This window comes from Anopheles funestus, chromosome 3RL (genome assembly GCF_943734845.2).
Source record: "Anopheles funestus chromosome 3RL, idAnoFuneDA-416_04, whole genome shotgun sequence".
Taxonomy (NCBI): domain Eukaryota; kingdom Metazoa; phylum Arthropoda; class Insecta; order Diptera; family Culicidae; genus Anopheles; species Anopheles funestus.
In genome coordinates this window covers 1235883-1263619 of record NC_064599.1, presented here as the reverse complement: position 1 = coordinate 1263619, position 27737 = coordinate 1235883, and the positions used below count along the sequence as shown (strand labels likewise).

The following is a 27737-nucleotide window of genomic DNA, read 5'->3' as shown; positions in this document are numbered from 1 at the left end:
CGAAATGATATGCACCGCAAACAAATTGATGCTTTGTTTCGTTCATTCTTTTCTTATCTTATTAATATTGCTTTCACGTTCAAATTGTAAATCTAGCAGCAGGAAAAAGCCCGCCAGACAAGAGATATGTAACAGGTTTGGAACAAGGGACAACACAAAACACTCACGGGCTGCTTACCTACGATATGATACAGTTCTTATTGTCCTTCTCAAAATGCTGATTACCAACACCGGAAGTCTGCAGTTGCTTTCGCTTTCTGGCACACGCCAGCGAGTTGTTTGGCATATAGTGTATCCGAGTGCCACCGTACGAGGTGCGCCGGAGAGGTAGCTCGTACACATCGTCATCGGCACTGGAAGAGCTAGATGAGCACGTAGAGCAAACGCTACGTGTATCCGAATCATCCACAGGTCGCTGGTCCCGATGATGGGAATGATGATGACGCCGATAGTTGTCGGTTTCGTCCTCTGCCAGCTCATCTTCATCAGAGCCGTAGCTTCTCCGATGGCTCTGCTCATCGCGAGTATTATGGCGTCGACGACGAGGTGAGCGTCTGCTGGAGGAACCGTGACGATCACCATTACGATCGTGCCGATCGTGTGGATGCTGTTGTTGTGACACCGAATGATGATGGCGTCGAGATGAGGAACCATGCTCGTAGCGATCGTATTCCGTTCTTCTTTTAGACGATTTAGCTGCCCGATTACGCTGTCCACTATTGCGCTGACAGTAGCTTTTAGTGCGGGGCAACGAGTCCTGGAAATCTCCCTCGAAGCGGACTTCTTTTTTGATAACTGAAATTGGAATATTAATCGTAGGTCAATAACAATCAATAAATTATTTTTGTGAACATTTTGTTCCGGAGCGTTATCTACCTATTGGCGGTGGTGTCGGAAGCTCCACGATGGAATGCGACGCATCCGAGCCGTTTTGGTTTTGTTCATCCGCGTCGTCGCCCATCGCGACGACACTGTCCTCTATTGGCATAGGCGTGGGACTGTTGGTGCCACTGAAACTCTGCGATCCACTGCCCGGTGCTAGACAACGATTAAGTTCCGGCATGGAGGACGTTAGAATTGGTCCACCGTTCATACTAGCGGCCCCGTTCGGTGTCGCTGTTTGTGTCCGAACGGTGGCAGTAGCTGTAGTGATAGAGATTGTCTCGCTGCCCGCACGTTCCGATTGCCAGTGCTGTTCCAGACTGTGTCCCAAATCGGTCAAATCGAGAGGTTGACGACTGCGATCTTTGTGTAGCAGTCGGTTCAATTCCGGCGAACACTGAGGAATACGATGGCGATTTGAGTCACCCACACCACCACTCGACGCATCCGTGCTCGTCGTCGTCGTTCCAGTTGTGTTGGAAGCAGGACTGAGAAGATGCTCTCGATCGCTGCTACCGTTGATGTTTTCATGGCTTTGTACTTCGTGATCGTTGGCCGGAATGGCCGACTCGGTGTTGGCGGTATTGTTGGTGGCAGTGGTGGCAAGTGTCGTGCTGGTGTTACCCGTTGCAGCCGACATTGACGTCGTAATGCTGGTGGCAGCAGTGTAGCAAGAAAGAGTCATCTCATCGTTTCCATTACCATCGAAGTTAGACTCTACATTGCTTGTCTCGGTGTGTGGTGGTGAGAGACACCTAGTGCCCCGGTCCGGGCTTCGAAGCGGTTCCGGCGATCGGGCGCTCCGATGAGATGGAGAGCTTCGGTATGATTTGGCATTTGTGTGATCATATTCTTTGCCATCTTCTCGTTGCTGCTGTTCGTCGATAGTACGATTGTTTCGTACGTTGCCATGTAAAAGGACGGCGGCAGCCGGTAGCGAACCATCCGAAGGTGTCGGTGGTTCACCTTTACTGCAGGCTATGGAACAGTAGATCTCCCCCCGGCGAGGCAAAAACGGACGACCGAGCAACGAACAGCGACAGGTACTGCAGGAGAAGCATTGATCCGTCGCATGCCAATGTTGGCCATCGTGGCTCATTTGGCCCTGATCCACACCGATTGGTTCACTGCAATAGTCGCAGTATTCGGCAAACATGGCGTCGAAACAGTGCAGACAATACGGTTTACCATCTCGCATGATGTACCTAGAAGAAGAATAGCGACATTAGTCTACCATCTTCCCATCGAATGGATCATTTCAAATGTTACCTCTGACCACCAAGCTGTTTATCGCACTCGAAGCAAGCAAAGTGTTTAATGTGCCATGCTCGTCCTTCCGCTTCCGTGCACTCGTCAGCCAGGATGATCTACAATAGAGCAGAGAAGTAGACATAAGTTAGCATTACATTCTCATAGATGAGGTGAGTATGAGTTTTCTCTTTCCTTACCTCATCACAGGCAGAGCATCTGGGTTTGAGTGTTTCGGCATGATGTCGTCCACAGTACAGCCGATTCTCGCGATGGAAGTAGATTAAATCGACCAACAGCTCCTTGCAAACGCAACAAGCGAAACAGGCAGGATGCCAACAGGTGTTGGACTCGAATCGTGACGCAAACACCATCATGTCACCGGAAGATGCACATTCTCCACACTGTAATTAGGAAACGGAGTACGGTTTATTTGTAAATTGAGAAACAAATATTGCAACATTCCGCCGCACATTGACACTCACTCGCTCGCAAATAAGGTTGGTCGTTATTTGTTTGACTGTGCCACGTCCCAAAGCTTCCCGTTTGCGCTGGGCAGAGAACAGCTTCAACTCTTTCCGTTCTTCATCGGTCAGTGAGTGACAGTAGCGAACCTGGAATCGAAAAGAAAAATACGATACGTTACGGGGGGAAAAAACCTTTTAATATCAATACTCCCTATATTCTCAATACTCACCTCATTATCGTGCGGTGGAAGCTGTTGAAGCAGCTGTCGAACTCGATGCCGTTCGCCGATACTGTTTACGTACGGGACCTTATCCTCCGGGATGGCGGAAAAGTATAGATGAACCTGCGGCAGACGGACGATAAAGAGACATGTTAAACAAACCGGACACAAGCGGGATCAATAGCAGCAAATTGTACACCTTATCGGTGTGTGGTTAGTAGAAAAACACGATACAAAGGATAACGTGCATCGGCCGAGACAAGGAAGTTGTCTGCAACGGTTCCACGTGTTCGATCAAGCTAGACAAGTGATTAAAACGCAAAACGAACATGTCCAGCTGGACGATGAAACCGTCGAACGAATATCGAAGTCCTACGGATAGCTTGGTGGCCAAGACAGAAGACATCCACCAAAGACGAATTCCGATCCGAAAGACGGTGAGTGAGGGACTGAAGGCTTTCTCCACGAAGGGCGCTTTTGAGCAATAACGGCCGTTACGTACATTTGCATATGAATTATGCTGATATCCTCTTGCTCTTCTCCGCAACAATTCCCGTAAGTACCCCACCCGGCAGGGTTGAACCGGGAGACCGATTAAAAAATATTTCCAATTACGCCCTTCCCTTTCTTCACCCTCTTCAGAACTGCAAGAACTCCTAGATGTGCATTAGACTGTCGCGTTTGGCCAGCAAAGCGCTTGATTGCATGTTGCTTCACTGCCGCCATTGCTAATCCGAAGACATTCATTAGATTAGATCAGGGCAGGGTGCGACAGAATCCGAACTCCTGTCCACATCAGAATTCAAAGATGGTGAAGCCTTTCACCCCGCTGAGACGAGGGGGGGGGGGGGGGGGAAGCAATGGTAATCTCGCGTGCGGGCAAAAGGGCTTCGGCCGCAAGGGGACCATAAATAAATAAAGAATCGCGTGCAAACATGTCGCGACACCGGCCATGCCACGGCCCAATCCCGGTCGGTGCTCGATTACGATCGAAAGAACGCCAAATCGGGCAGTGGTTCGCAAGTGGACGTCTTGCTAGATCGAAGTCACCGATAGCCGAAACATGCTCCGAAAGCTAGCAAAGCAAACCATTCACAATCGCACGACCACGGTCGGATGTTTGGTGTGTGGTGTGCTCACCGGAAGCAGATGATACCCATTACCGAAGGGTTTCAACGACAGAGCGGGGCAACAAACTCGTAGGGCGCACGGTAGCAATAACACTTCGGTTGACGGCTAGCCCGTAATTAGTACGGGTGTGTGTAAGTGCTGCCGATGGGCGAGTTTGAACGCTGCCGGAGATGCAAAAACTGGAATTATAATTCCCGCTTCTTCCCTCTCTCGTCTCCCCTTTGCCATGTCTGATAAGTCCCTTAGATCTTGTCTCCGTTGTTCGTGGAGGTGAATGGACCGCTGGCAGCAACCGGCCAACCACTGCCAACTCTCACTCCTCCCCAGGTCGATACGCTCGTTCTTAGACGCCGTCAGAAGGACCGACTCCATTCGCCAAACGGTGGACGATGTGTGTTCTTATTGCACGAGGGCGTAATAGTTCGATTAAAAGATAATACTCAAAAGCTGGTTTGAAAATGCTACAATTTATTTCCATTCCCACTTTACAACTTTATCCTTTAGCCGTCCAGAACTGGGGACTTTTGGGATCTTCTCGTAGGTGGTGAGGGACATCTATTCTTACGAAAAGGGGCACTGCGTTTAATTGATTTCTCCATCAAGCCGCCGCTGGCTCGATCGTTATGGAGGACAAGTTTTTTTTTCGCTCTCTTTGCTCTGTTATTCTAAAGCCTCAATATCGGAATGTTATCAGCTTGAATCGATTTTACCGAAGACATTCGAAAGATTGTAGAATGCATAAAATTGCAATTTTAAAAACATTCGTTCCTTTCTGCATGCTCTGCGGATGTCTCCAAAACAACAAAGGACCACGCAACATCGACAGCGCAAAGAAAACGGCCAATTCGCGAAAGTCTTACTCTACGTTACTTCCTTGCGCTCCCCCTTGCTGGTACAAGGTGAGATCTTCACCAGCTCACTGTATCAACCTATCCTGTTCACTCATAATTTTACACCGCAGTGCATTTATTACGTTGTCGAACTAGTTTCTTGCCATTTATATATTTTTTTGTTGCCTTTGCACTGTTCCTTTTCGCTCTTGTCTTGGGGTCGTCGTTTTTTCAAAGTTCCCTTGCCGAACGTTGGGTCCACATCCAGCGAAGAGTTGACCCACGCCAAAGAGGGGAGAGAGGGTATAATAAAAGCAGTGGGTAAAAGAAAAGAAAAAAACACAACAGATCAAGCGCTGATCGCGAGCTTTGCGAAAGGGTGAACCGTGCTCGAGCATGATGCGTTTGTGTAGGGTGTAATTATGAAATTCCTTTGACCACAGGTATCCACCATGGCGCAAACGTGATCAGAAATCCTCGAAAGTTTCATTCAGAAATTGTTTGTAAATTTGATTTAAAGAATTGATGCCGTTTCGATGGCAAAAACTCAACGTTGACATAACCTCAACTGCAAATTTGTAGTAGTCTAAAATAAGATGTAACTAAGTACGTAACAACAGAGCGATCGTTCGGCATTGAAGGGTTAATGAAGTAAGAAACTGCAGCAGCAAACAAAGAACAGTGAAAAATGCAATCTGGGACGTACCTGATCCGGACGTAACCCGGGCGGTACCCAGGTGTACTCCTCCAGCGCGCAGCCACTATCATCATCCGACTGCGAGTAGTTATGACCTCCCATGCCGCCACCCGCACCGACACCTCCTCCACCTCCACCGCCAACCACTCCTCCTATTCCAGCGCCTGGCCCTCCAAGTGGTCCACTGGCTCCACCGGCTCCCATCAGCCCTACACTTCCCGATCCTCCCTGGGCTCCTACCGCCGAGTTTGGTCCGAGTGCCGTCGAAGGGCCTCCACCATTGCCCGGTCCGAGAAGATGCTGATGCATCGAGGAGTAGGGCATTTGATGCGGATGCTGTGGCATCGATGGCCCAATGAGGGCGGCCGCCGTCGATGGTGATTGAAACGGATGATGGGACGATCCGATCGACGAATATGTCTGGTGATGCGGGTAAACCGATCGCACCGATGGGGCATTCGTGGCCGTAGTGCTGGTGTTCGACACGGTCGGCAAACCGTCGGGTGATTGCGGTTGGAGAGGTGGCAGCATAAAGCAATCCCCACCAACCGCCCCCGTTAGGGGAAGGGCCATTCCAGCCTGTTGTCCTGGAATGCCTGTTATGGTTGCTGGTGCTACTGATAGGGACGGTGGACAGTAGTGGTACGACTGTGGTGGAGGCGCAGGTGGTTTGCCACTGTACAGTGGAGGAGATTGAGGACTTCGTAGTGGGCTTCGGCCCACATCCCCGTACCCGTACGGATGGGCGTGAGCATGGTGCGCATGATGTGCTGAGTGATCCTGTTGCTGATGAGGATGCTGCAGTATCAGCTGATGCTGTGGGTGCCCGTTCTGCGGCTGTGTTTGATGATGAGATTTTTGGTATGGATACGACATTTGTACTGATGGAATGAACGATGACACCCTGTAAAAGAGGCAAAGGAAAGAAAACAAAAAGAAGAATTAATTACAAGAGGGCTCGTACTGCAGCTCAGTCTCCCACCGGAACCTGCGTCTCGTATTTCATATCCTCGAAGATTTCGGTGTGGTAACTCTAATTGAACACCGGTTTTTTTAGGTAGGTTTCCGATATTGACACAAGAGAAATTTGATTGTCCTATTACATTTATCTCATGCGAAAGATAAAGCCATTTAATGTCCATTTTATAACAGGTTCATTATTCCAACTTACTGGAGTCTCCCTGTATTCCCTGTACCCAATTCCAGTAACGATTGCCCGCCCGAATTCCGCTCGTCCACCGCAACTGTACAACGCGGTGAGTACCATTAATTGTGTTTTTCCTTTTCGTTACCCCAAATGGGTTTAATTTGACAAAATCCGGATTTACTTGAAAATCCTGCCAGAAAAGGAATTTCTCACACGCTGAAAATCGATTGCACTGGCGGGCAATGTTAATCTGGTTGGGTTAAATTCACTCCCCGGCAGAAACCCCATTGCCATTATACACCAAAGCTCCTTTCACCATACGTTCAGATATGCGAATGTTTTGGATCGTACCGCCGGATGGTTTGGAGTGGTGTGAAGGGGATGATTTCACTTAATTAAATTCGAGCCCCACATATAACAAACCCTTCGAGGCGTCGAGCGGCGTACGACAGCGAACTCGTGTTGTGATGCCGAATTTACGACCCCGAACATTACTTGATTCGCATTGATTGACAATGGTGACGCTGAAGTTGCGTTTTCGCATCGTCTCAGGATGCGCCGTCTACCCTCCGGTCCAGTCAGAAGGTCGATGGAAGAACCCATCCGCCTGTTTACTGAAGCAAAACTACAACTATTTTCAGTCGGTTTGAAGGTTTTTCGAACGAGAGGCGCACACGGCATTAGAAACTGTACTCGTAAATGCACACAAAAGTCACTCGGCGGATCGTGTTTTGAGCCACACTGCAACAAGGTGGTAGTACCTTTTGATTGGAAAGGATTTGCCGTGAGAAACCGCGCCACGAAATAACAATCCTATGATTTGTGCAATTATGAAGCTGCGTCCGTACATGCCCGGGCTCATTGTGCCTCACGCGCTCAGCCCAAATTAAGCGCAACGGAAAGAGCGAATTCAACCGTCCAAAAAAAAACAGACCCCAACATAAATTGGTCAATTTTCTTGTACTTTTTAAGTATTCTCGTATTCGTGTAATTTGTTGGCGTTGTGTTGTTTTCCTCCCCTTTTTTTTTAGTTTGTCGTATCTTTTAACCCTAAAGCTTTAAGACACAAATACTGGGCGCGAATGTCCCAGAGACAACGGTACAGTCCAGGGAGAAAATTGGTGTCCGAAAGCATTTAACATTCGTTGCATTCAATTCGCCAGACACACACGAAGAGGGAGGAAAGAAAATTTAAATTTTCGTAATCACTATCATTTACTCGCTTCTTTGGCATAAGATAATGGGGATTCTATACGTGGTTCGTCCAGAAGAGTAAATTGTTTCCTTACTAAAAAGTAAGATTGCATGATGGGATATTGAATTATTTCAAACCATTTCTGTCTTATTCAGTTCTTGGGTATCGAAGACACATAGAATGGTATCTCCAAAAGTAACGCTCTGTTCCTCAGACTATTTACGCTACACTGTATGCAGTGAAAAGCTTTTCCATTCAATCTCAGTGAATGGACAAACAGCTAAATAAATGGCACTGCCCTGCCCAAACGATTTGCATACATAATTTCTGCTACAAAAAACGCTGTGTTTGATGGAGGTAGCGCAAAACTCAACAAGACAAGACGTCCCTTCCGAATGCGGCCTTTCGTTCTAGCGGCCCCATGTCTGGCTCATTAGCAGCGACCACAGTCGGGCCGGCTCGCTCGCTGGTGACCACAAATATTTACTCACTCATTGTTGCTTGACACTGCGACGGAAGCTCCCGTTGTAATCGGTGTTCCCGCTAACGATCCGCCAGCGTTCCCAGCGGCATTTAGTAGCGAGCGCCGCATCAAGTTCCCGGTGGAAATCTTCGACGACGACGATGACGATGCTGTAGCCGTTGTTACTGATGATGATGATGATGATGTTGATGGATTGCTTGCGGCACTAATTTGTTGCTTATGGGCAGGAGTTGCAGCCGTCGACGAGGTACCGTTGGAAGTGGCATAGGCCAGCGAGCCACCGATGTCTTGCTCGTGGTCAAAGTTGAGCAGACGGAGTTCCTCTCCGCTCAGGTGGAACGTTCGACGCATACCTGGCCGATGGCATTCCAGACGCTGCTGCTCATCGGCGGCCACCTGTGGCGACGGTTGCCGGGCATCGACGTTGATGCCACTGTCCGATCGCTGTTCGTCCACTTCCGCCTCCAGCTCGGAGCCCAGAAGTTCTACACTATTACCCAGAAGAAACGAATCGTCCAGCACTGTCACCCGCTTGCGAAGTATCCCGGCCGGAGCATTCGGACGTGGAGAACGCTCCCCCGGTACGGGCACTGTTGGCATGGCGAGACTTGACCGTGAGGAAGCTGACTTAATAACTGGGGATCCTTTGCGGAACCGAAACGCATCTTCCAACGCTGGAGAAGCAGAGTTATTGCCGGATTGGGACATCCGGAACCGACTGGATGGAGATTGCTTCTTGGTCGGAAGTGTTGGGATGCTCTTACCGGTGGTAAGAACTTTTGTGCTACAAGTTCCAGCTCGGTCGTTACCATCTCCAATTGCGACTTCTGGCGTGGTGACCACCATCTGCTTGGCACTAGCTGCGGCCAAACGTTCGGACGCCGCTTTACCGTAGATCTGGCGATAGTATTTCTCCTGGTTGCCTCCATACAGAAAGCACACCTTCCACCATTGCTTCGTGATGGCTGTCCCGCCACCACCCACCGTTGCACTTGCTCCACCGGCCGAGGTGCCATTATGATGTGAGGCGTTCGTTGTCGCTAACCGCACCGTTGATTTCGTGGGACTTTCGCCCGCCGTCATTTTGATCAAACGGGTCTACTATTTCGAACACTGATACGATACGATCAACACTCTGCAGAAGTCATCACGAGGTTCGTCCTTCTCTTTCGGCACTGGGATAAGCTATTGCTCAAATTTGTCACACTTCACTTGGTTTTTTTGGCTGTTCCTTGGGTCTTGAATTCTCGAAAGAATTCTAACTTATGAAAGGCTTTTACGTTTTCCGTGTATGCTGTTTGTTTCTTCACTGCTTTTAAAACGTTTCTGTATTCCACTCTGTTTTGTTCTTAGTGCTTGTTTCCTAAGTGCCACGCTCTATCTGGAAGGAAGGTTCAACGCATCTCTAAGTTGTTGATTTACATTCCATTAACGAAACGAAACGTGAAACCTCGAGTAAAGCACGTGATCGAAGAATTTATACGAGTGTGTGTGTGTTTGTGTGCGTGCGCGCGCCAGCAAGAATGAGAGTTAAGAGCATCTCCGATTGTTTAAAAGTCAAATTTGATATCGCTATAAGCATTTGAATAACTTCCAGCGGTCATTACGATAAAAGAAATACAAATATTCACCACAACCTTCTGCTTAGCTATGTCCTCAAACCCATTGCTTACCAGTACGGGAATTTTTAAATATTTATCATCAATCATGCTGCCCCGATTATCACCGATCTGCCTCGAAAATGTTCTGCTAGAGTTTCAGAAGGTTGAATTGCTAGAATCATTCCCGATGGTTTTCATAGAGTGATTTCAGCCAGCTGCTACATCGGTGATGAAATTCCTCTCAAAAAAAGGTATGCTCTATAATTGATGATCTTTAACGAAGAAACTCTTGTTTTATGCAATCGCAAACAACGCGCAGATACATCGCAAACGATTAGAGCCCGAACGAGTGGGGCCTGAAAACCTGACCAGAATGCTAATTGGCGAATGAGCTCGGGGTAAGGTATTTTAAGCACCACAAAGATCAAACGATGTGTCTGTATTTCATCTGACGATTTGAGCTTCAATCTGCTCACCTTCAGGCGAGTTACAGCGATCGGCAAAGCAAGTCGAACCCCCGTGAGCACTCCTCCAACAAAACGAGAACCTCTTTCATTTGCATATTGCCCCCGATCAAACGCCATTTGGAGCTCCCGGTAGCACTCAAATCGTCGGCGATAAAGAATGATGGTGGCAGCACATTGCGTTTTTGGGGCCCGATGGAATGGAGACGATTGCACATAACCGCCTTCTTCCTTCTGCACACGCAACAGTTGGGATACAAATTAAGATTAACCCATAAAACAGCTCGTAAAAGAGACTCGTCCCGTGGTTGGACAAAAGGTTCCCCTGGGAATGACGTTCATCTCGCGTCGCATTGTACCCCACCTTGGCCTTTCTCTCGACGTCCACGATCGAGTTTGATCATTTCACTCCCCTAACCCATCCGAGGAATTTTGTTCGATCGTTTTGTTAATTGATCTCTTTCATTGAGAGACGCTCTAGCCGATCAACTATCATCAATCTGTTTGTAGAGTTCACTGCGAAAGTGGGCGATTTGATGTCTCTTTTCTTCAATCTCTCTACGGGATTGGTTTGGACGCTTGGGAATCCTGTGTCCTAGCTTGCCTGCTATATATTTATGAACTTTTCCCCCTGTCTCTCTCTCTTTCGTCAATCTAAAATGCAAATTACTTAGCCGTACAAACCATCTTTAAGCTTAGCGTTTGTAGCGGAGGTTTTATAGTTGCAGTTAAGATAGGGAGTAGGTTTGTTATCCTACTTCTGCAAGATTGACAAGCCGCATCCGGCGCAATATCGCTCGCAATGGGTACTTTGATGGGTAGAAAAACAACCTATTACTATCGAGCGGTTTTGGATCAGGAACACCAGCAGCCAAAACATCTTGATTTTATGCGCGACGTTAGATACGTTTCGCGCTGGTGTCATTTGTCGTACAGTTGTGGAACGCTTTTCCGTTTTATGGCCACCACAGCCGTTGGCACATTTCTAACCCCATCGTTTTCACAGGTTTACGTGTTGGCAAATGTATGATTTATTGTTTGGAAGCAAGGTTTTAACGCTGATAAAAGGTCATTTTTCTTCCGGTATCGGAAGATTTGATCGAGCTCAAACTCGAGTCATTTGGGAATGTTTGATTGCGTAAACTCCCCTAAAACTTTCATACTTCGTCGCGTTATAGCATACATCGAGTCGGTGGGAACTTGTGTAGCTCAAAAAGCTTCTTTTCTACTTATCATTTATTGGCTTTTTTTTTCAATCACCAATTTCTTAATTCAATCTTAATCCGTCGCTGTGATCTTCGATTTCCAAATATATTATTAATCGATTCGAAAAACTCGTTTTTCGCGTTACTGCCCGATGACGTCGAAGATCTTCGTTCAAACATCTACCAGTAAGAAGGAAGAGGTAAACACACATCCTACTCGACAATCTCAAGGTTACTTCTTGTGCGCACATACACACAGCACGGTCTTGTGTGGATCTTTGAGTGGTTTCATCATCATCCATCACAATCTCTTTATGAGCACGGGAAAGAACTAATACAAGATCAATCAATCGATCCAGGTTCCGAGATGGAAACAGTTCCATTCGAAGCTATTTCAAACGCACACCGACACAAAAGTGGCTTTATGCTACGTACTATCGGTTTTATATGCTGCTCGGACAGGGCTCTCGGTCCTCGTTGAGTGACTGTGCAATTTTTGTCGTGATTCGTTTCTCCTGCACGAAACCGATAACAAAGCGCATATACGCGTGTCAATACAGCGAACGAAATGTCTTCTCCGTAAAATCCTAAATCTATTCAAATAACAGGAATGTTGAATAGATTTAGCCACGGGGCACACACTTGGACATCCCGCTGGAAGGTATTTCTGTTGCTTGACAGTCATTTGACAGCAAACGGAAGAAACGATTTGATAGGCACCAGGCGACGAACCTGATGTTCTTGAAAGCCCCTCGTAAGGACGTCACGATTGTCGAATAATATGTTTGAGTTTGACTTATTTCATGTAGAGCTTTTGTGACTATCATGCTCATTCTCAGTAACAAACGGGAAACTTTCCGTCACAAACACTCTAACCAAACGGGAAGCAAATTTGCATTCTGCACACCCGTTAGAGTCGATGAAAGCTTCATCGACTTTTTTCTTGGATCAATCAATCTGTCAAGATGAAATCCATAAACAAAATTCAAAATGGCAGTTCGTCGAGAGAAGCAACTGTATGATTTTTTAACAAAATTTGAGTTTTGAAGTCGCAAATCTCATCACCACTGTTGTATTTCGTGTGAATAATGAGTTACAAAAGAAGTGGACACCTCCGTATTCACTTTTTTATAATCAATTCTCAAGAAAATTGTACTTTCCGTTGCTTTCGGCTGACGGAAAATTTTCTCTCTAACGGGGTTTCCGTTTGGCACAGGTAATGCAAATTTTTTACTTTCCGTTGAACATCAAGTTATCATTGATTTTTGAAACGTCTGATTGTGCCAAACGGAGAGCCAAACGGAAAGTCATAATACCAAAATGACATTTTCGTGACGATTGAGAAGACGTTTGTTACTGAGAATGAGCATGTATATTCACTTGATCTCCCAGACACAGAATATTGTCATTGTTTCCACCGCATCGATCGCCAGTTTTCCCATTTTATCCAAGAGAAAGCCTTGCGCAAGCGTCGACCGAGATAAAATTGTTGGCGAAATTTCGCGCGTGAAAAATGAACGTTTTTTCTCGACATGATAAATGACCGACCCGTCCGTCGGTGGCTTCCGGGAAGCGCACACAGATCGGTAGACACTGTCTTCAGCGTGTTCAGAGTTCTTTCGTTTGTTTAGCTTTCCGTTAAATAAAAAAAAACCATCATCCATCAACCAAAAAGGCGCCAGCTTCCGTTCATAACTTCCAAACTTTCACCCTGCGCCGCAAATAGCGCCAGAAGCCGCAAATTCGCATCCTCCCAAAATAGCATCTTGAACTGCAAGATTGCGTGCCGGGTTGTTTGCATTTTTTGCTTTATTTTGTTTGATTAAACTTCAACCCGATTCCACCACGGGATAGACTGAACGAAAATTGCCCATGATCCGGAAGCTAATCTGCACAGTGTTACTGCTCATCTTTATCTGTCTCACTAAGCTTTCATTTTGTGTTCGATTTTGAGTTTCCCAGTGAGAGAGTAAAAGTGTGGCTATTTTTTTCTTTCTTTCTTTTACTTTCAAACCCTTCACCTTCTTGCACCATGGTGCGGTCGGGTATAGGTTCGTGTTCGATTTCGCACTATACTTAAATGGGGCTTTTTTCGGGAGGGCAAATCCAGTAGGACGTAACTAAAGGTCAAAACACGACAGGGGGTTAATCGATGATGAAAAAGCACCAAAAAAAGTGAAAGCAACTAATCAAGTGCCGAAACGAAGTCAAAGGACGTACAAACATTAAATTCGTCACACTCTACGGAAGTTTAAATAGTTTAATACCACCTCATAAAGCATAACTGACGTTTGTTAACGTTATTACGAAGTTAGGCAATGGCCAAAACCGCTTCGAAGCAGCAGCACACCGTGCTTGAATATTTATAAATTATCTTTAGAATACTTTCGGTGGTCTACAATACGAAATTTGTAAATATGTAACTTTTTACAGTTAATCCATTTGATTACAAATTCTTCCTGGGGGCTAATAATTTCACGTGTCGCTGTTAAGTGTACTAACTGTTTGTCTGCTTCATCCCTATTGGTCCTACGTTTCAATCATGTCTACCCCCTTCGAAAGGTCATCCAAGGGCTCCACAGGAAGGTTTCAACGCTAATCATTGACCCTTGAGTTCAAGGAAAGGGCACAGCGCAGGAAAGACTTAAACGCTGGTGATGAAGCGAACGACGAAAGCACCCCCGCGAACCAATCAGTCAAAGCTTTTAGCTCGTTTTTAGATGCTCATAAATTCGATTGAGAATTGATTGGATGACGACGGGCTAGTAGGGTAAGGTTTACCGATCGAACAGCCCGGAACGCCTTCCGCACGTTCTAGGCAGATAGCAACGATCGGGTCGAGATAGAAAGGATTTGATTATCATGTTCCGTTAGCCACTAGTTTGTCTAGTCAGCCAGAGAGCCCTTTAACTCCCCCTCGTTGGGCGTTGATTGGGGTTGCCTTTGGGTTATGAGTTTTCGTTGTTTGCTTCGTTGTTGCTGCCCACTGTCTAGATATTTCCTTCCTTAATAAGTTTTCAATTTATTCGAACAAGCTCGTAAAACAAGCCCACAAACAGAGAGCGCTTGAGCATGGCATGGTCGCAAAGCCATAAATACGTTGCGTTTGGGATGCGATTCCTCAATTTAGCACCAACCAGGAGTGTGTTGGGTGAGTTCTAAAGTACCTCACGCACGGATCAGCCGCATCACGCAAAACGCCCATCAATACGCGTCCGCAGTGTTTCATCGCTAACGATCCGTTTGCACGAACTAAACAGGTTCTTTATCGTTTCTTCTAATGAAGCGCCGTGCTGATCGTGTTGAATGGTGAAACGCAAATCAAGATCTTAGCGATGGTGCAGTACCTCTTCCATGCGGATGCGGTGTTGCCCAATCCCAAGACTTTGGATCTTTGGACCTTTGGAACAATACAGCTAACCAAGCGTTAGTGATCTAATAAAACCTCGCTAAGGAAATTTTAAACGATTGCTAGACATCGTCATATGCGAAATACCACTTCCACTGGCGTACAGCCGTACAACGGCTCTGTTTGTGACTTTATTATGCCATTTATGTCCGGGTTTTATGCTCCAATTTCATTCCCAACCGTGTAATTGTTGTCATGCACTGTGAGTGAGAAAATCTTCCACCGACACCCTGACCCTAGGGGAGGGAGAGGACGGTTTTCCCGACGGTTTTCGTGGCTGAAATTATACGAACCCACCCGCAGCAGGTCAGGTCGTTAAGTCGATTGCATCCCATCGTAAAATGCACGAAGAGCCAAAAAAAAAGAAAGCACCAAAAACGAGCATTCCGAGTGTATAAAGAAAGCGAGTGAAATGTATCTTAAAACACCTTCAAATTTTATTGCCATTTCCCAGACTCTCGTGCGATACTGGTGGAGCGGTGAATTATTAGATAACACAAGCGTGTAAATCGTAATCGGTCGTTTATCTCCTCACCATTATTCACCATCACCGTGCCGGATGTGTAGAATGTGTTTAACTTTACAATCGAATGCGGAATGTGGAATGTGTTCAGCACACAATTAAATGAAACCGAAAAGCACCCGCAGGCTAAAACGGTGGCCAACCAAAAACATTACAAAAAAAGGTGAGACAAACTTCCTCAGCAATGTAAATCATCGTAAAATGTGAAAAGTCTTGGCCTGAAGCTACACTAATGCGGGATTGTGGGAATGGTGATAACAAATAAAACCCAACGAGGAAAGGAAGCAGAAAATCAACAACATTTCGCTGGGAAAAACGAAAGTTTTCATTCGTTTCAAAATCTCCCTTCCTTTTTGGGATGCTGCTTAAATAAACCGCCACAATTTACTGAAGATCGTTAGTACACCACGATCAAACATTTGACAGTCGGAAATAAAGAAAAGAAGAGAGAGAGCGAGAGAAAAAAAGGTAAAACACTACAGCAGGATGGAGGTGATTTAGTTAGTTGGAACACTTGGGAGAAACGTTCCATACGATTTGCGTGAAGTTTTTTTGGGAAATCATTAATTAAACGAGGGTGCTTTCATCCCGGCTGACGTAAGGACGCGCATCACAAGCTCCATCAGATCGCATCCCACGAATGAAACAAAGCTGATCATTATGGACGAGCTGGATTTCTCGTTAGACACATGCAGACAATTTTACGGCTTCAACAAAACCGATCCGAACGATTCTCCTTCACGGGGCTTCAAATCACGGGGATTGATTCGAGGCACCGGTAAGGTGTGAGAATTAACAGGCGTACAAACAATTTCACACCTTTCCGTTTAAGCTGGTGGAACGTCCCCATCAACCATCAGGATATGCGAGAGGAAACAAATTTATTCATTTTACCCCATCACCCAAATATCTTACACCTTGAACTGTGAAATACCATCCACTTAAGCACATTGATTTTTGCCTCTTTCTCAATCACCGCTCCCTGTCAAAGCATTAATCCAACATTAATCCAATAATTCACGCACCAAACCGGGCTAAAACACAATTATCTTAAGAAGTGAATCGTTTACGCTACCGCTCTTTTTTTTATGTTATTTTACGTTAAATCGTTGTCAGACACTCCTCTAACTGGCGTGTAGAATGAGGTTTCGAAATCGATTCGTCCCATCATGAGTGGAGAATGATTTTTGTCGATTGATTTTTAAATTGTTACGTTTCGTTTATTTTTGTTTTTTTTTTTTTGCTCCCAAAAGGAAGAGCAAGATTTATATTATTCGTGGTTTATTGTTGTATAAGCTTTCTTATGTAAATTGCACGAGTATTCAAAAAATGAAAAGAAAGAAAAGCCGTAAAATATTGTTTGTATTTCCGGGGTGCTTCTTTCTGCGTGGATACCACCATGTTCAAGTTCATGTTCAACTCCCATCAAATACGAGCGGAATTACTCCACTTCTCACGCCAATTCTACACACACACATATGCCAAAACACGCCTCCGTTTGCAAGGTGGAAGGCGGTCGATAGGAAAGATAAATCATATTAGAAACGGTTTAGTGCCTGAAGAACGGAACGGGCTCACATAACTAACTTCTTTCGGTGTGCCTTCGCACAATGCCCTCATTCACGATGAATCTGTTCACACATCTTACCGGGGTGGGCAACCCGGTACACACATGCGTGCTTTATAGGAATGATGCGGGTTTTTATTGCAATCCACCGTCTGTTGGAGGAAGACTGCCGTCTCATCCATTCACTGGCATTTCTTGGGCATTTCTTCGCCCCGAAACCACCCGAAGACTCTATGAGAATTGATGAGGCAGCAGAGGAAAATTTAAATCCGGCTAATTGGAAAACAAAATGTGGTTAATCATCTCCGGGGCCCGCGGTTGTGTTTCGCGGCTCGGTTCTATTGGATGTCCGGTTCTGAAGCTTTGCTTTTATTGCCTGTGCTGATAGCCAATACATAACATCGGTCACCGTATAGCACACCGGTTTGCTTTTTGTATTGTTATTCCTGAAACCAACTCAACCTAAATTCCGAAGTAGAATGTTGAAATGGTTTAAGCGTTTTTTTTTCGATTTCAGCTCAACAAGTCTACCCATGAGCGGTGTGCCTAAAGGACAACAACTTCTTTTAGGCTAAGCTACAAACTTGAATTATTTGAATATTTCACCCTTTCTGCTGGCATTTTACAAGCAAAGCTCGTGCCGGTTAGTGTAAAAACATATCCCCAACGAACGGCGACTAAAACAAACGACCTCTACTTTCATCGAACCGAATCCAAAAACGCGCACTTGCCAGCTAAGAAACACACGAAAGATTTGATGGATGAGCTAAGCGACGAAAGTAACCGTTACGAAAAGACCACCATCAAACAGTTGGTAGTAGAAAAATTATGACAGCAACAATTCACCCATCACAAGCCACAAGGGAACCCGTGGCGAAAAAGCCACGTACCATTCTGCGCGGCTAAAGTCACCCGCTGGGAGGGGGGGAGACCATTTAAATGAGGCGTGTGTTTTGTTTTTGGGACTGATTCTGCGGAAAACGGGAACGGGAATCGAGACAAATCTGGAACGGTTTTTCAATCGAAAGTTTTGTTTTGTAATCTAATGTTTTATCTTCTCCATCCAAACTCAACGCCATTCTGTTTAATGGTTAGCTTTTTTGGAAGCCTCCGGGAATTTTGGAACATATCGTACAAACGTTGACACATTTTCAGGTTTAGCTTCTGCTCTCGCGCTCCCGAACGAACCTACCGGAAATGGAAACGTTGAGCAAGAAAAAAGATCATCAATTTTTCTCATCCGCACAGGGCTGGCTGGCTGAAGGTTCGTGCCTGCAGTCATTTAAGATCTCCCGTGGAAAATAAATTAGGTCATCTCTTTGAAAGTCGTCACAGCTTTTAATGACCTGAAGGCTTGCACTCGCTTGTGTGATGAACCTTACCACCCTCTGTAGCGTGTTATTCGATCGAATTGAGCAGCTCGAATCGATATTAATCGAATTTTTGAGCCGGACCGTATGCTTGTGTGAAACCGTGCTCATAACATTTAATTTACGGAGCAACACTTGAAGCTCACTGCACGTGCGAAAGTTCACCGGTAGATGATGGTGATGATGATGGTTGCAGTGCTTACGAAGAATCTCACTATAAATTATTTTGAATCACCAAAATCCCAGCATGGGAAGATCGGGCTGAAGTTGAACTACGCAACACCCGCTGCATATGTTGCGACATCTTCAACTTATCTGTTGGCCACTCTTGTACAGCGTAGGAACGGCACAGCAAGACATCAACAGTTTGTGTTTCGTTCATTCCTACCTCGGCCGTACGGTTGGTAGAAACTCAAACCAAAGTTTGGGCCATATTTTTTGTGTTAAGTATGGATGGTGTTGTGTGTAGGTGCCATTTTTCCCATTCCACTGAGATTTCGGCGTTTAAATTGGCCACCTTACGAATGGCGATACGAAACGAGCGCGCTACCAATAAAAGTCGGACGACGGATTTAAGACGATCGTACGCTACAATAAAACAAAACCACCACCGATAATAGTTAATGAAGGGGAACAGCAAGAGAAGGAACAAACACCACGCACCACGGATATGTATCGTTTTATCCGAATCGATTTCGTTTTTATTGATTTACAACACATCACCAAACGAAAGACTTGGTTAGGTGAAGAGCGACATCAAGCGACGAACTCGTCATATTTGCGCCGCAAACGTTCACACACCGCAACGTTCGTCGTCGGATTATGTCGTATCGTGCGAGTACCCCATCTGCGTCGATGAAGCGCAAACATCGAAAGCATCACGTTTGAGGTATGCAATATAATTAAAGTCGCTCATCGAGCCTCATTCCCGTGCATCCCCGTACCGCAACCGGTAATTGAAGGCCCAATCAACGGGCAGGCGACGAACCGCGCTGAGCTCGATTCAATAGACCGAGATGGTGACCTCCTTTGCTGTCCCGAACGCTTCAACCCGCGTAGTGTTTTCCCCCCCCTGGAACAAGCGGCGACAACAGGTGACCCGAAGTAGGTTGTACCGATGATTGATGGTTGGTCGGTAATCCACGGGAAAATGTGATAGAAGCAGCGTGAAACCGCGTCGTACATTATCCGGAATGGGTCAAACGGAAAGGAGCCCTAACCGGTGCGGGACCTGTTACTGTCGACGAGGGGCCGCTGAAAGGCAAGCTTAAACCAACAAACTAGCCCGTGTGTGTGTGGTTAAAACGAAGCCATATTTAAATGTCCATTCCGGGATGCTTCTCTAGGAGTCGTTTCTGTTGTTGTTGTGCCTCTTCGCTTGCATCCTCACCATCACCAATCGACTCGGCACGGAACGAACCGATGGGTGATGATGATTGCCTCGAACTATGCTATGCTAATTATCCGCTCAGCTCAACCTGATCCTCCTCATGATCCTCGCCCGTCAACCACCCCAAAATGCATTTGTGCTCTGCAACCCTCTTTCATAAGTTCCCTCCGTGACTTAGTTTTCTTGGGCTTCGGCTTCGATGCCGTAAAGCCTCCATTCACGCAAAAGCCCCAAAAACATACTGCCCTCTGCCCACTTTAACCTATCTTATGCGCGTGTGTGTGTGGTTTTTGTCTTCCCCTTCCCTCCTCCTCTCTTTCTTTACCCACCTCCCTTGAATATTGCTGGCTTTTGCATCGCTTGCGCCTCAATTACTGCGAATTACGTGCGCGTAAAATTGAGCTCGGCAACAATCAACGCAACGAAAATGCGGGTTCATAAACGCGTTCGCATTCCCGTCCTGTACTAGTGACGCGGGGTAGCCAGATTGGTGTGAGATTTGCTTGTGGGCCGTTTTCCGAACACCCCATTCCGCAACGGCAAGCGCGTGTTTCCCGCCAGTTTCGGCAAGCTGGCGTCTTTCAGGCCTGCTCGGAAGATGGGACTGAAAATCCCCGAAAAGAAAACAAAGGGAAAAAACCACTTTACAGTGTGTGATCTGCCATGAAAGCATAGGAGCATTGACAATGATGAGTCGGTGCGAGTAAAGTACGGCTGCAAACAAGATTTTGGACCGACTTTATTAAGCTGAGCTTAATTGGATGCGTGTGAATTTTCCACCGTTTACTGCCGTGGTAGAAGTTGGGCGAAAAATAATAAGCACCAAATTTAAGGTTTCCCTTTGCTCGGTCGAACGAAAGTGCAAAAGGTTATTCTGCACCCAAAACGATGCAGATGTCACTCGTTCGGTCGTGTGAGACAATCCTCACGTCCGATACGAATCAACCTGTCGTTACATCACACCGAACGAGTGGAACTATTTTAAATAATTGGAATGAAGAACCCACTCCTGGTTGAATCATATTTCTGGTTTCTTTTTGTGGTATTGCTGGTATACTTATGGTTAAGTCACATTAATTTCCTTCGGGATGCCTTGCGGTACGGGTTTATTCCTTCGGTTTTGAGTTATGACTCCATGATTATGCGTCAGGTTTTATTCGTGCGTACAATTAACGATGCTTTTTCTCTCTTTCTCTTTTTGTGGACATTTTCTTCCTTCGGGACTTTTACTGATGAATGGTATTTTAGTTTTACAAAATTTATGCAACTCAAAAACTTGTTTGATATGTGTCCGACCCAAAAAAAAATAAAGAAACAAGATCTTTAGAGAAAGAAGTTTTTTCTCCAAAAAGTCCTCCAATTATCGCTACCGAACTCGACAACACCCCGACGGCTACCAGACAACCGGGTCCGCCTCTTGCTCATTTGTGTTTTTCCAGAATTCGTGGTATAAATGGCCATTTCGAATAAAATGGCCCGAAAACTCTCACCAACGAAACATCCCCGCTTAATCATCCAACAGTTCGATAGCCGCAAGCCAAAACACAATCATTTCTTGCTTGGCTCTGGACGGGTTACGGTGCGTTTGAAAAATGATCGCTTTTGCCCCGAAGTAGATTCCTCGCTCTGTATCGACTTAATTGCCACGAAGTCACAACACACCTAAGAATAGATGCCAACGGTGGCAGTGATTTTTTGTTTTTATTTACCAAACCAGGCAAGAAGTGAAACAGCTTTTCTGTCGATAGTATCATGTTGGAAGCATTGGCTCCGGCACTGGATCCTTTATCCGTATGGCGCAAAAGATGGCGCAGGATGATCGTGAAACAAAAGTGCAAAAAAACAAAAACGGCTGTGTTGCTGCTGATGGCAACGAGGAACAAATTATGAGCCAAAGCAAATAGCTACCACTTCATCGAACTCTTTGCGCCCTAGCCAACTCTGGCAGGTTGATTTGCGTGTTGCTACCACACCACGGTCTCTATACTTCTTGCTTGATCTTTGCCCTCTTCTGTTTCACCCTCACTCAGAAAACCGCCGTCTCGTCGTGGAATTCTTTATGAATTCCATCCACGGTACGCCTCAGGCCGTACTGCAGCAAACGCACACACCGCACGATCCTTTCAGCTTTTCTGTTTTCTTTCATGCTGTATGCATCGCAAGTGACCCTAGCTGCCCGATGGTTCGGGTTCGTCGCTATACGTCCAACGAACATCATTGAAGTCTTTCGTCCAGCATACGGGAAAGAACAGCTCGTAACAGCGACAAACAAAAAAAGCCGTTGAATAAAATGCAGCCTGGTGCCCCGAGGGCAGCTTCTGCTTCAGCTTCTGGTCGTTCTTGGTGGAGCAGAACTGCAAGTGCAAATCGTGCGCTCTCTTTCGCGCACACTCCTGCATTGCATGCGATGTGTATTATAATACTAATAATAGTTTGAAGAGCGGTTGGCCCATCGAAGGGAAACGTTAAAAGGCACCACAGCGTATACACTCGGGGAAACACTCGGGAATGGTGTCTTTAACCGTCTGTCGTCTCTGGAAGAAACTTATTCGTTTCCCCTTTTGCTTTTTAAGCTCTGCTCTTCTTCTGGGGCCGTGATCGTTGAAAACGTTTGCTGTAAACCTACGTCAGCCAACTCCGGCCAGAGAAGACGAACAAGTATAAACTAACAACTAGCACCTTTTCTCCCATCCATTTGGAGTGCTTGCCGATGGAACTTTGCTGATGCAGAAAATGTTCTGATTCCAAATGGGCACATGGTGAGATCTGGTTGCACCTTGCTAAAAGCTTACGTGTACATTGGCGCATTGGTGGAACAATTTTTCCGCGCAATTTATTCCTTGCATCTTGTTCCCTTTTCTGCATATTTTCAAGACACTGGGCAATGCAAAACAGTACTGCTTAACCCTTGACTGAAACATACTTGCATTTGTAATCCGCTTCCTGAGCTTCGGATTTTCCTTGATGACAGCCTTACAACGACATGGTTGCCACATCAAGGGTTTTCCTGAAGGTTTCAACTTAATTTTCTCACCAGTAATGTTTTGCACCGTTGCAGCATTCTTTTCACACCCGAGTCGCGATCCACAGCGACAGAAATATGGGAATAAACTGTGAAACTATGCAACCGAGTACTTCTTTCTGGCACGTAGTAATAGTACGGTTTAGATGTTCGCTACGCAAGAAATAATTACTTCCTGTTCTGTTGTGGCCACAGTCGACCCATTGCAAGGATGCACCGTTCTGTACAGTCTGTGAGCATGAAATCGATGCAACATAGGAGCATCAACACCACAATCAGACCGATCGTATGGCTTCGTGCGTAACGATTACAAATTATTGCCAACATCCAGCCCTTTACCAGCGCCTTTTGGAAGCCTCATTCCCCGTCTTATCCCCGTGCACCTGCCCTTGGAAGATGGTTCTTCCCATTGCCTTCCCATTTTCTCCTACATTTGTTTCTACTACTTGCACACAAAACGGAACCACAACAAAAAAAAAAGAAAAGAAAATGCTCTTCTCATATCGGTGTCATGTCCGCCCCTTATTACGACGCCCTCTCCCGTAGCGAGTGAGGCAAAAGAAAATAGCTTCTTTTTTTCATGCAGCTGCTGAGCCTTATTATAGGTGCGTTTTAAAAATGGAATCTATTTTCTTGCCTTCTTTTTGATTCGTTTTTGTTTTGTTTTCCCTTCCCATGTAATACCACATTGCTTGATTCAATGTTGTTCCGGAGCGGTTTTTTTTGCGGTGTTATCTTTAGAAGAATTTGTTTTACGACTGTTTCATTCTTCGGTAGAAATTCTCGCGCAAACACGTGAACTCGCAACCGACCGGCACATTGCTTCAGAATGATAAAAGAACACGCAACACGACGCGATCGTCCGATTTAAGATAACGTATGTGTGTGAGTTTACGCCAGTAGAAATGAGCTGAGCAACTAAAGTACACAAATGTTTGAATGTGATCGCTACGGTTAGGTATCATAATGGAAAGCGTAAATTATAAATGGTCTGGAAACCACATTTCGGTGGTTTTGGAAAAGGAAATTCCCAGCAGCACGGGACACAGTTAGGAGGTTATTTTTTTCGGTTAGCGAATTCTGCATACCATTGTGGCGTTTCCATCCATCATCGGAACCATCGGGATACCGCAAACATTCCTGTTTCATATCATATAAAGATCAATCAAGACAACTGTCAGCATGCAGATTGGTTGTTGCTTTAACTAACTTCTTAATTTTTTATGCAAAAAGAAAAAAAACAATAGCTGAACAGCATGCCAAAGTGGGATAATTTTATGTCCTGATTTTCATGGACATAAAACGCTAACGATTCTTACATTCCTTGGCGGGAAGACAGGTTCGGAAAGCAAGCGAAATAGAATTAGCGTAAAATAATCCGTTTGCTAGATAGATTTTTTTTTTTTGGTTTGTTTCATCGCTTCATTCCTGGCAAGGCAAGAAACACATGCGCGGCGGGCCAGAGTGCTATTTTATGGTGCTGGCTGCGTAATCCGAATACATTGTACTGGAGAAGGTGTATTGGGGTGAGAAAAACATTCCCCTTTCCTCCATGGAGAGACTACGGGCGGGTTGCTTCCATTTGCGGTGATTTACCGTAAGCTAGAGACCTGATCTCGGTCTGGCAGATTGGGATTAAGAGTGTTTTCGCACTTCGCAGCTCCTAACATGATCCACTCCCATCACGCTTCGTTCTCCACCCCTACTCTCCCACCTTACCGTATGACCTAGCCTCTAAACCTGATGTTTCGGTTACGTTCGTGTGTCAGGAGAGCAAAAGGAGATTCGTTCGAGCCTCCTAAACACTTCCCAAAAGGCAGCAAAAGCAACAAAACCACATAAAATGGAAAAACGAAGCGCGAAACGAGAGCGTGAATCACATGCGATCGCATCACCCCTTTTTGGCTTGATCGCGCCTCGATCATGTCGAGGAATTGTTGGCGTTTGTTTCGATTGTTCTCCCGCTTTCTTTCCAGACCCGTGCTCACGTTCCCAAAGTGAAAAAAAGAAGTACTTGAAGCAACAACAAAAAGGTAACATATCGTATCAACAGTTAATTTGATCTCCAGGTCATGTTTCTATCCTTTCCTGAAGTGAAGAAAACCGCTTCAAACGGAACCCCATCAAATGACACACACGTAACGACATTGCATGACATTGCCCGTAAGGCTTTAAGAAAAAAAGGCAATTCAAATTAACAACGATCACACGCTCCGGGTACCGCCTTAACAAGGGGTTCGTCGCTTTAAGTCTTTCGATCGTGTAACCGAAATTTTAAATTTCATTTCCATCGCATCGGTTTCCATTGATCACCGCACAAGATGACATTCGCGTGGCTTTCTTCCCTGAAGCATGTAAAGTTTTTGCCTCCTCGCTTCATTTCTTGCCTGTGTCTGAACCCGACATCAAATGCTTTTATTTTCCCTTCCAAGCCGCATCTCTCGCTCACTCTCGCCCGCCTAGTTTTTTCCTCCCATTTCTTGATCCTTAAGTGTGTGGTGGTTTCTCTTCAACAGGTTTTGTGTTGCCTTGCCTTCTTTCAGGTTGATCGTTTGATTTACGTTTGCTTGGTTGCCCGCTGGTCGCCGTCTTAAGATACTTCCTTCTTTTTTTTTTAATTTTTGTCTTCACAAAAACCGGTGTCTATTTCCTTTCCCATCCTTTTCAATCTTACCCCGGGTTTCGCTTTGGAGCCGATCGGAACTGCGAACGATCGCGCAACATGTGCTCTCAAGAAGGTGCTCTCTTCTGGTGGGCGCACTTCACTCGTATGCGTTCGTCGGTACGTCGAGTTGCCCTAGGAGTGGAGTTGAAAAAATATGATCTACTCCCGCCATACTGACCAGACATCTAATCACCCTTTGCCATCGCCCCTCTGTTTTGACTTCCCGCCCCGCTGGCGACCATTAATCATAATCAACTAATACAACCGTGGACTGTATGGCGTTCATTTCAGGCGCTCCACACAGCTAGAAACAGAGCGAAGGAGAGCAAAGTGGCTTGCAGGATTGAGTTTTGCGTGTTTGCAATTTGGCGTCATACCTAGATCGAAACCGAGCGTTAAGGGCTTGCGGTTGCCTTTCGATTTTATGCCGTCTGTATTTTTGTTATTATCTGGGTCCACCGGATCTTGCGTTACATTTGTCATAATTGCATACGACCATACAACCACAAACTTGGGCTCGCGGGATTTGCTCTTTTGCTTCCGTTTCTTTGGCTTACTGCATAAATTAGGTAACAGCTTCCGATGCAGGGCATAAGCATATTCATAACGCAGTTATAAATCGAGTGACATTTTTTTTGTTTTTTAGCTTCGAGTATGGGATCAAAACCCTTCTCAAAATAACGTCTAAAGATCGCGCATTAATAATGTTAACTCTCGGAGCAATTATTAACAAGTCGCTGACTCACATCCCATCCGTCCCTCTCAGGCGCCTTTCGAGCAAGCATAATGCTTTTGCTAATGTGTTAACCAATTCCACACACGCCGTACCGCCAACATAACGCGAAAAGCGCACACACATGGAAGCAAAGCCGATTCGATTTCCTCTTAATCTCTGCACGCTCTGGTCCATCGAAATGTTGCGACATTCGAAAAATAAAACAAACAAACCGATACCGATGAAAAGAAACAAAAAAAAGCAACCATGAAACCAAGTACACAAACACACTGAACTGAAAAGCACCAGTGCTGAGGAAAACGAGTTTTGTCGAACGAATGGCATTTTTGTGGCAAGCGAATCAAACGAAGAAGGAATTATGCACAACATGCTATGGCTCTCGAGTGTACCAGGGGCTGCATATGCCCCAAACCGACCCAATGGATGCAACGATTCCTTATGCGACGTGTAGTAATGTAGTAATAACCGTTTTAGTGACCGGAATCAAGAGCGTTTTACCATAAATAATATTTAAATTACTCGCATCGACAAATTGTTTGTTAAACATGGTAGTTACTATGTCTTCCCTAGCTGGCTGGTTGGAACCAACCACAAACGCGTCAAGTATGCTTCACAGTTGCTGGCGAAAAAGTGCTCAAACTTAGCACCCGGAAGACTGCTCGACTCGAGTACTCCTGTTTTTATTTTTTGCTGTTGCTTCGCTTTTCCACACACTAAACAACAAATTCCACACTTGCGCTTTGCATTCATAAAAACACTCACACACAAGCACACACACACACGTTTCTAGTAGTGCACATATACAGAGTCAGCGGTGCCGTTGAAATTTATGAACAAAAAGGAAGAAACGTGAGGTTCCGGCAAAGGGGCCCGCAATACTTTATGATCGCGATCCTCGATCGTTCGACTTGTTTCGTCCGCAAGGGTCTTGTGGCCGTTGTGTTGTGGTACGATCGATCCCGCTTGCCTGTAACGCCTCTCATTTCACCTGCACAGACAGTCCGCTTCGAGGAGCGTGTTCGCGCGCGCACACACAACGAGCGACATAAATTGCTTTTTTCGAGTGTTTTCTTTCGTTTTCTCCTCGCTTCCCGGGCCCGACACCGGCTTTCCCGGCCAGCTCGAACGATCTGCAAAAGGCTTCCGATCCTTTTGATGCTATCACGCACGAGAGCACGAGATGTAATAAAAGTCAACACAGCATAAACTGTAGCTTTGGTTGCATTTTTGTATCACTTCACTACAGAGCAGACACTTCATTTCGTTCGAGATCCTACCATTTGTTTTAAATTTTCACAACAAATATTTGGAAGATTTTAAAACCGTGGAAACCGCGTTTTTGTAACTTAAATATTTCTATGCACACCACACAGCACGAAATGATACGAAAGACTCGCGACGACCCACGTTCGAATCGTTCAAGATCGTGACTCAAAATGAACGAGTCGGGTTTAAATGGCGCAACGGATACCTCGTGGATACC

At 45.7% G+C, this 27737-nt stretch overlaps 1 protein-coding gene across 2 annotated transcripts; it reads right to left on the bottom strand.

Annotated features, from left to right (window-relative positions):
* Positions 1–29: 29 nt before the first annotated feature.
* On the bottom strand, positions 30–27737 carry LOC125768225 (protein prickle-like). 2 transcript variants are annotated; one of them, XM_049435589.1, is made up of 9 exons: positions 27532–27737; positions 8310–9683; positions 5486–6380; positions 2828–2941; positions 2616–2744; positions 2331–2534; positions 2152–2249; positions 877–2087; positions 30–795 (listed from the first exon to the last, which is right to left on the bottom strand). In XM_049435589.1, the coding sequence occupies exons 2-9, from the start codon at positions 9383–9385 to the stop codon at positions 179–181; spliced, it is 4344 nt and encodes a 1447-aa protein (XP_049291546.1). In that variant the 5' UTR covers positions 9386–9683; positions 27532–27737; the 3' UTR covers positions 30–178. The 2 variants fall into 2 exon arrangements, with proteins under 2 accessions (XP_049291546.1, XP_049291547.1); XM_049435590.1 differs by having other exon boundaries at positions 8310–10175; positions 27621–27737.

Excerpts from the sequence above, each read along its gene's own strand:
- LOC125768225 (XM_049435589.1), bottom strand. The coding sequence starts at position 9,385 with ATGACGGCGGGCGAAAGTCCCACGAAATCAACGGTGCGGTTAGCGACA. Across the intron at positions 6,381-8,309 it reads GCAGTGTCAAGCAACAATGA|GGTGTCATCGTTCATTCCAT; the intron begins GTGAGTAAATAT and ends CCTCTTTTACAG. Across the intron at positions 2,535-2,615 it reads CCAACCTTATTTGCGAGCGA|TGTGGAGAATGTGCATCTTC; the intron begins GTGAGTGTCAAT and ends TCCTAATTACAG.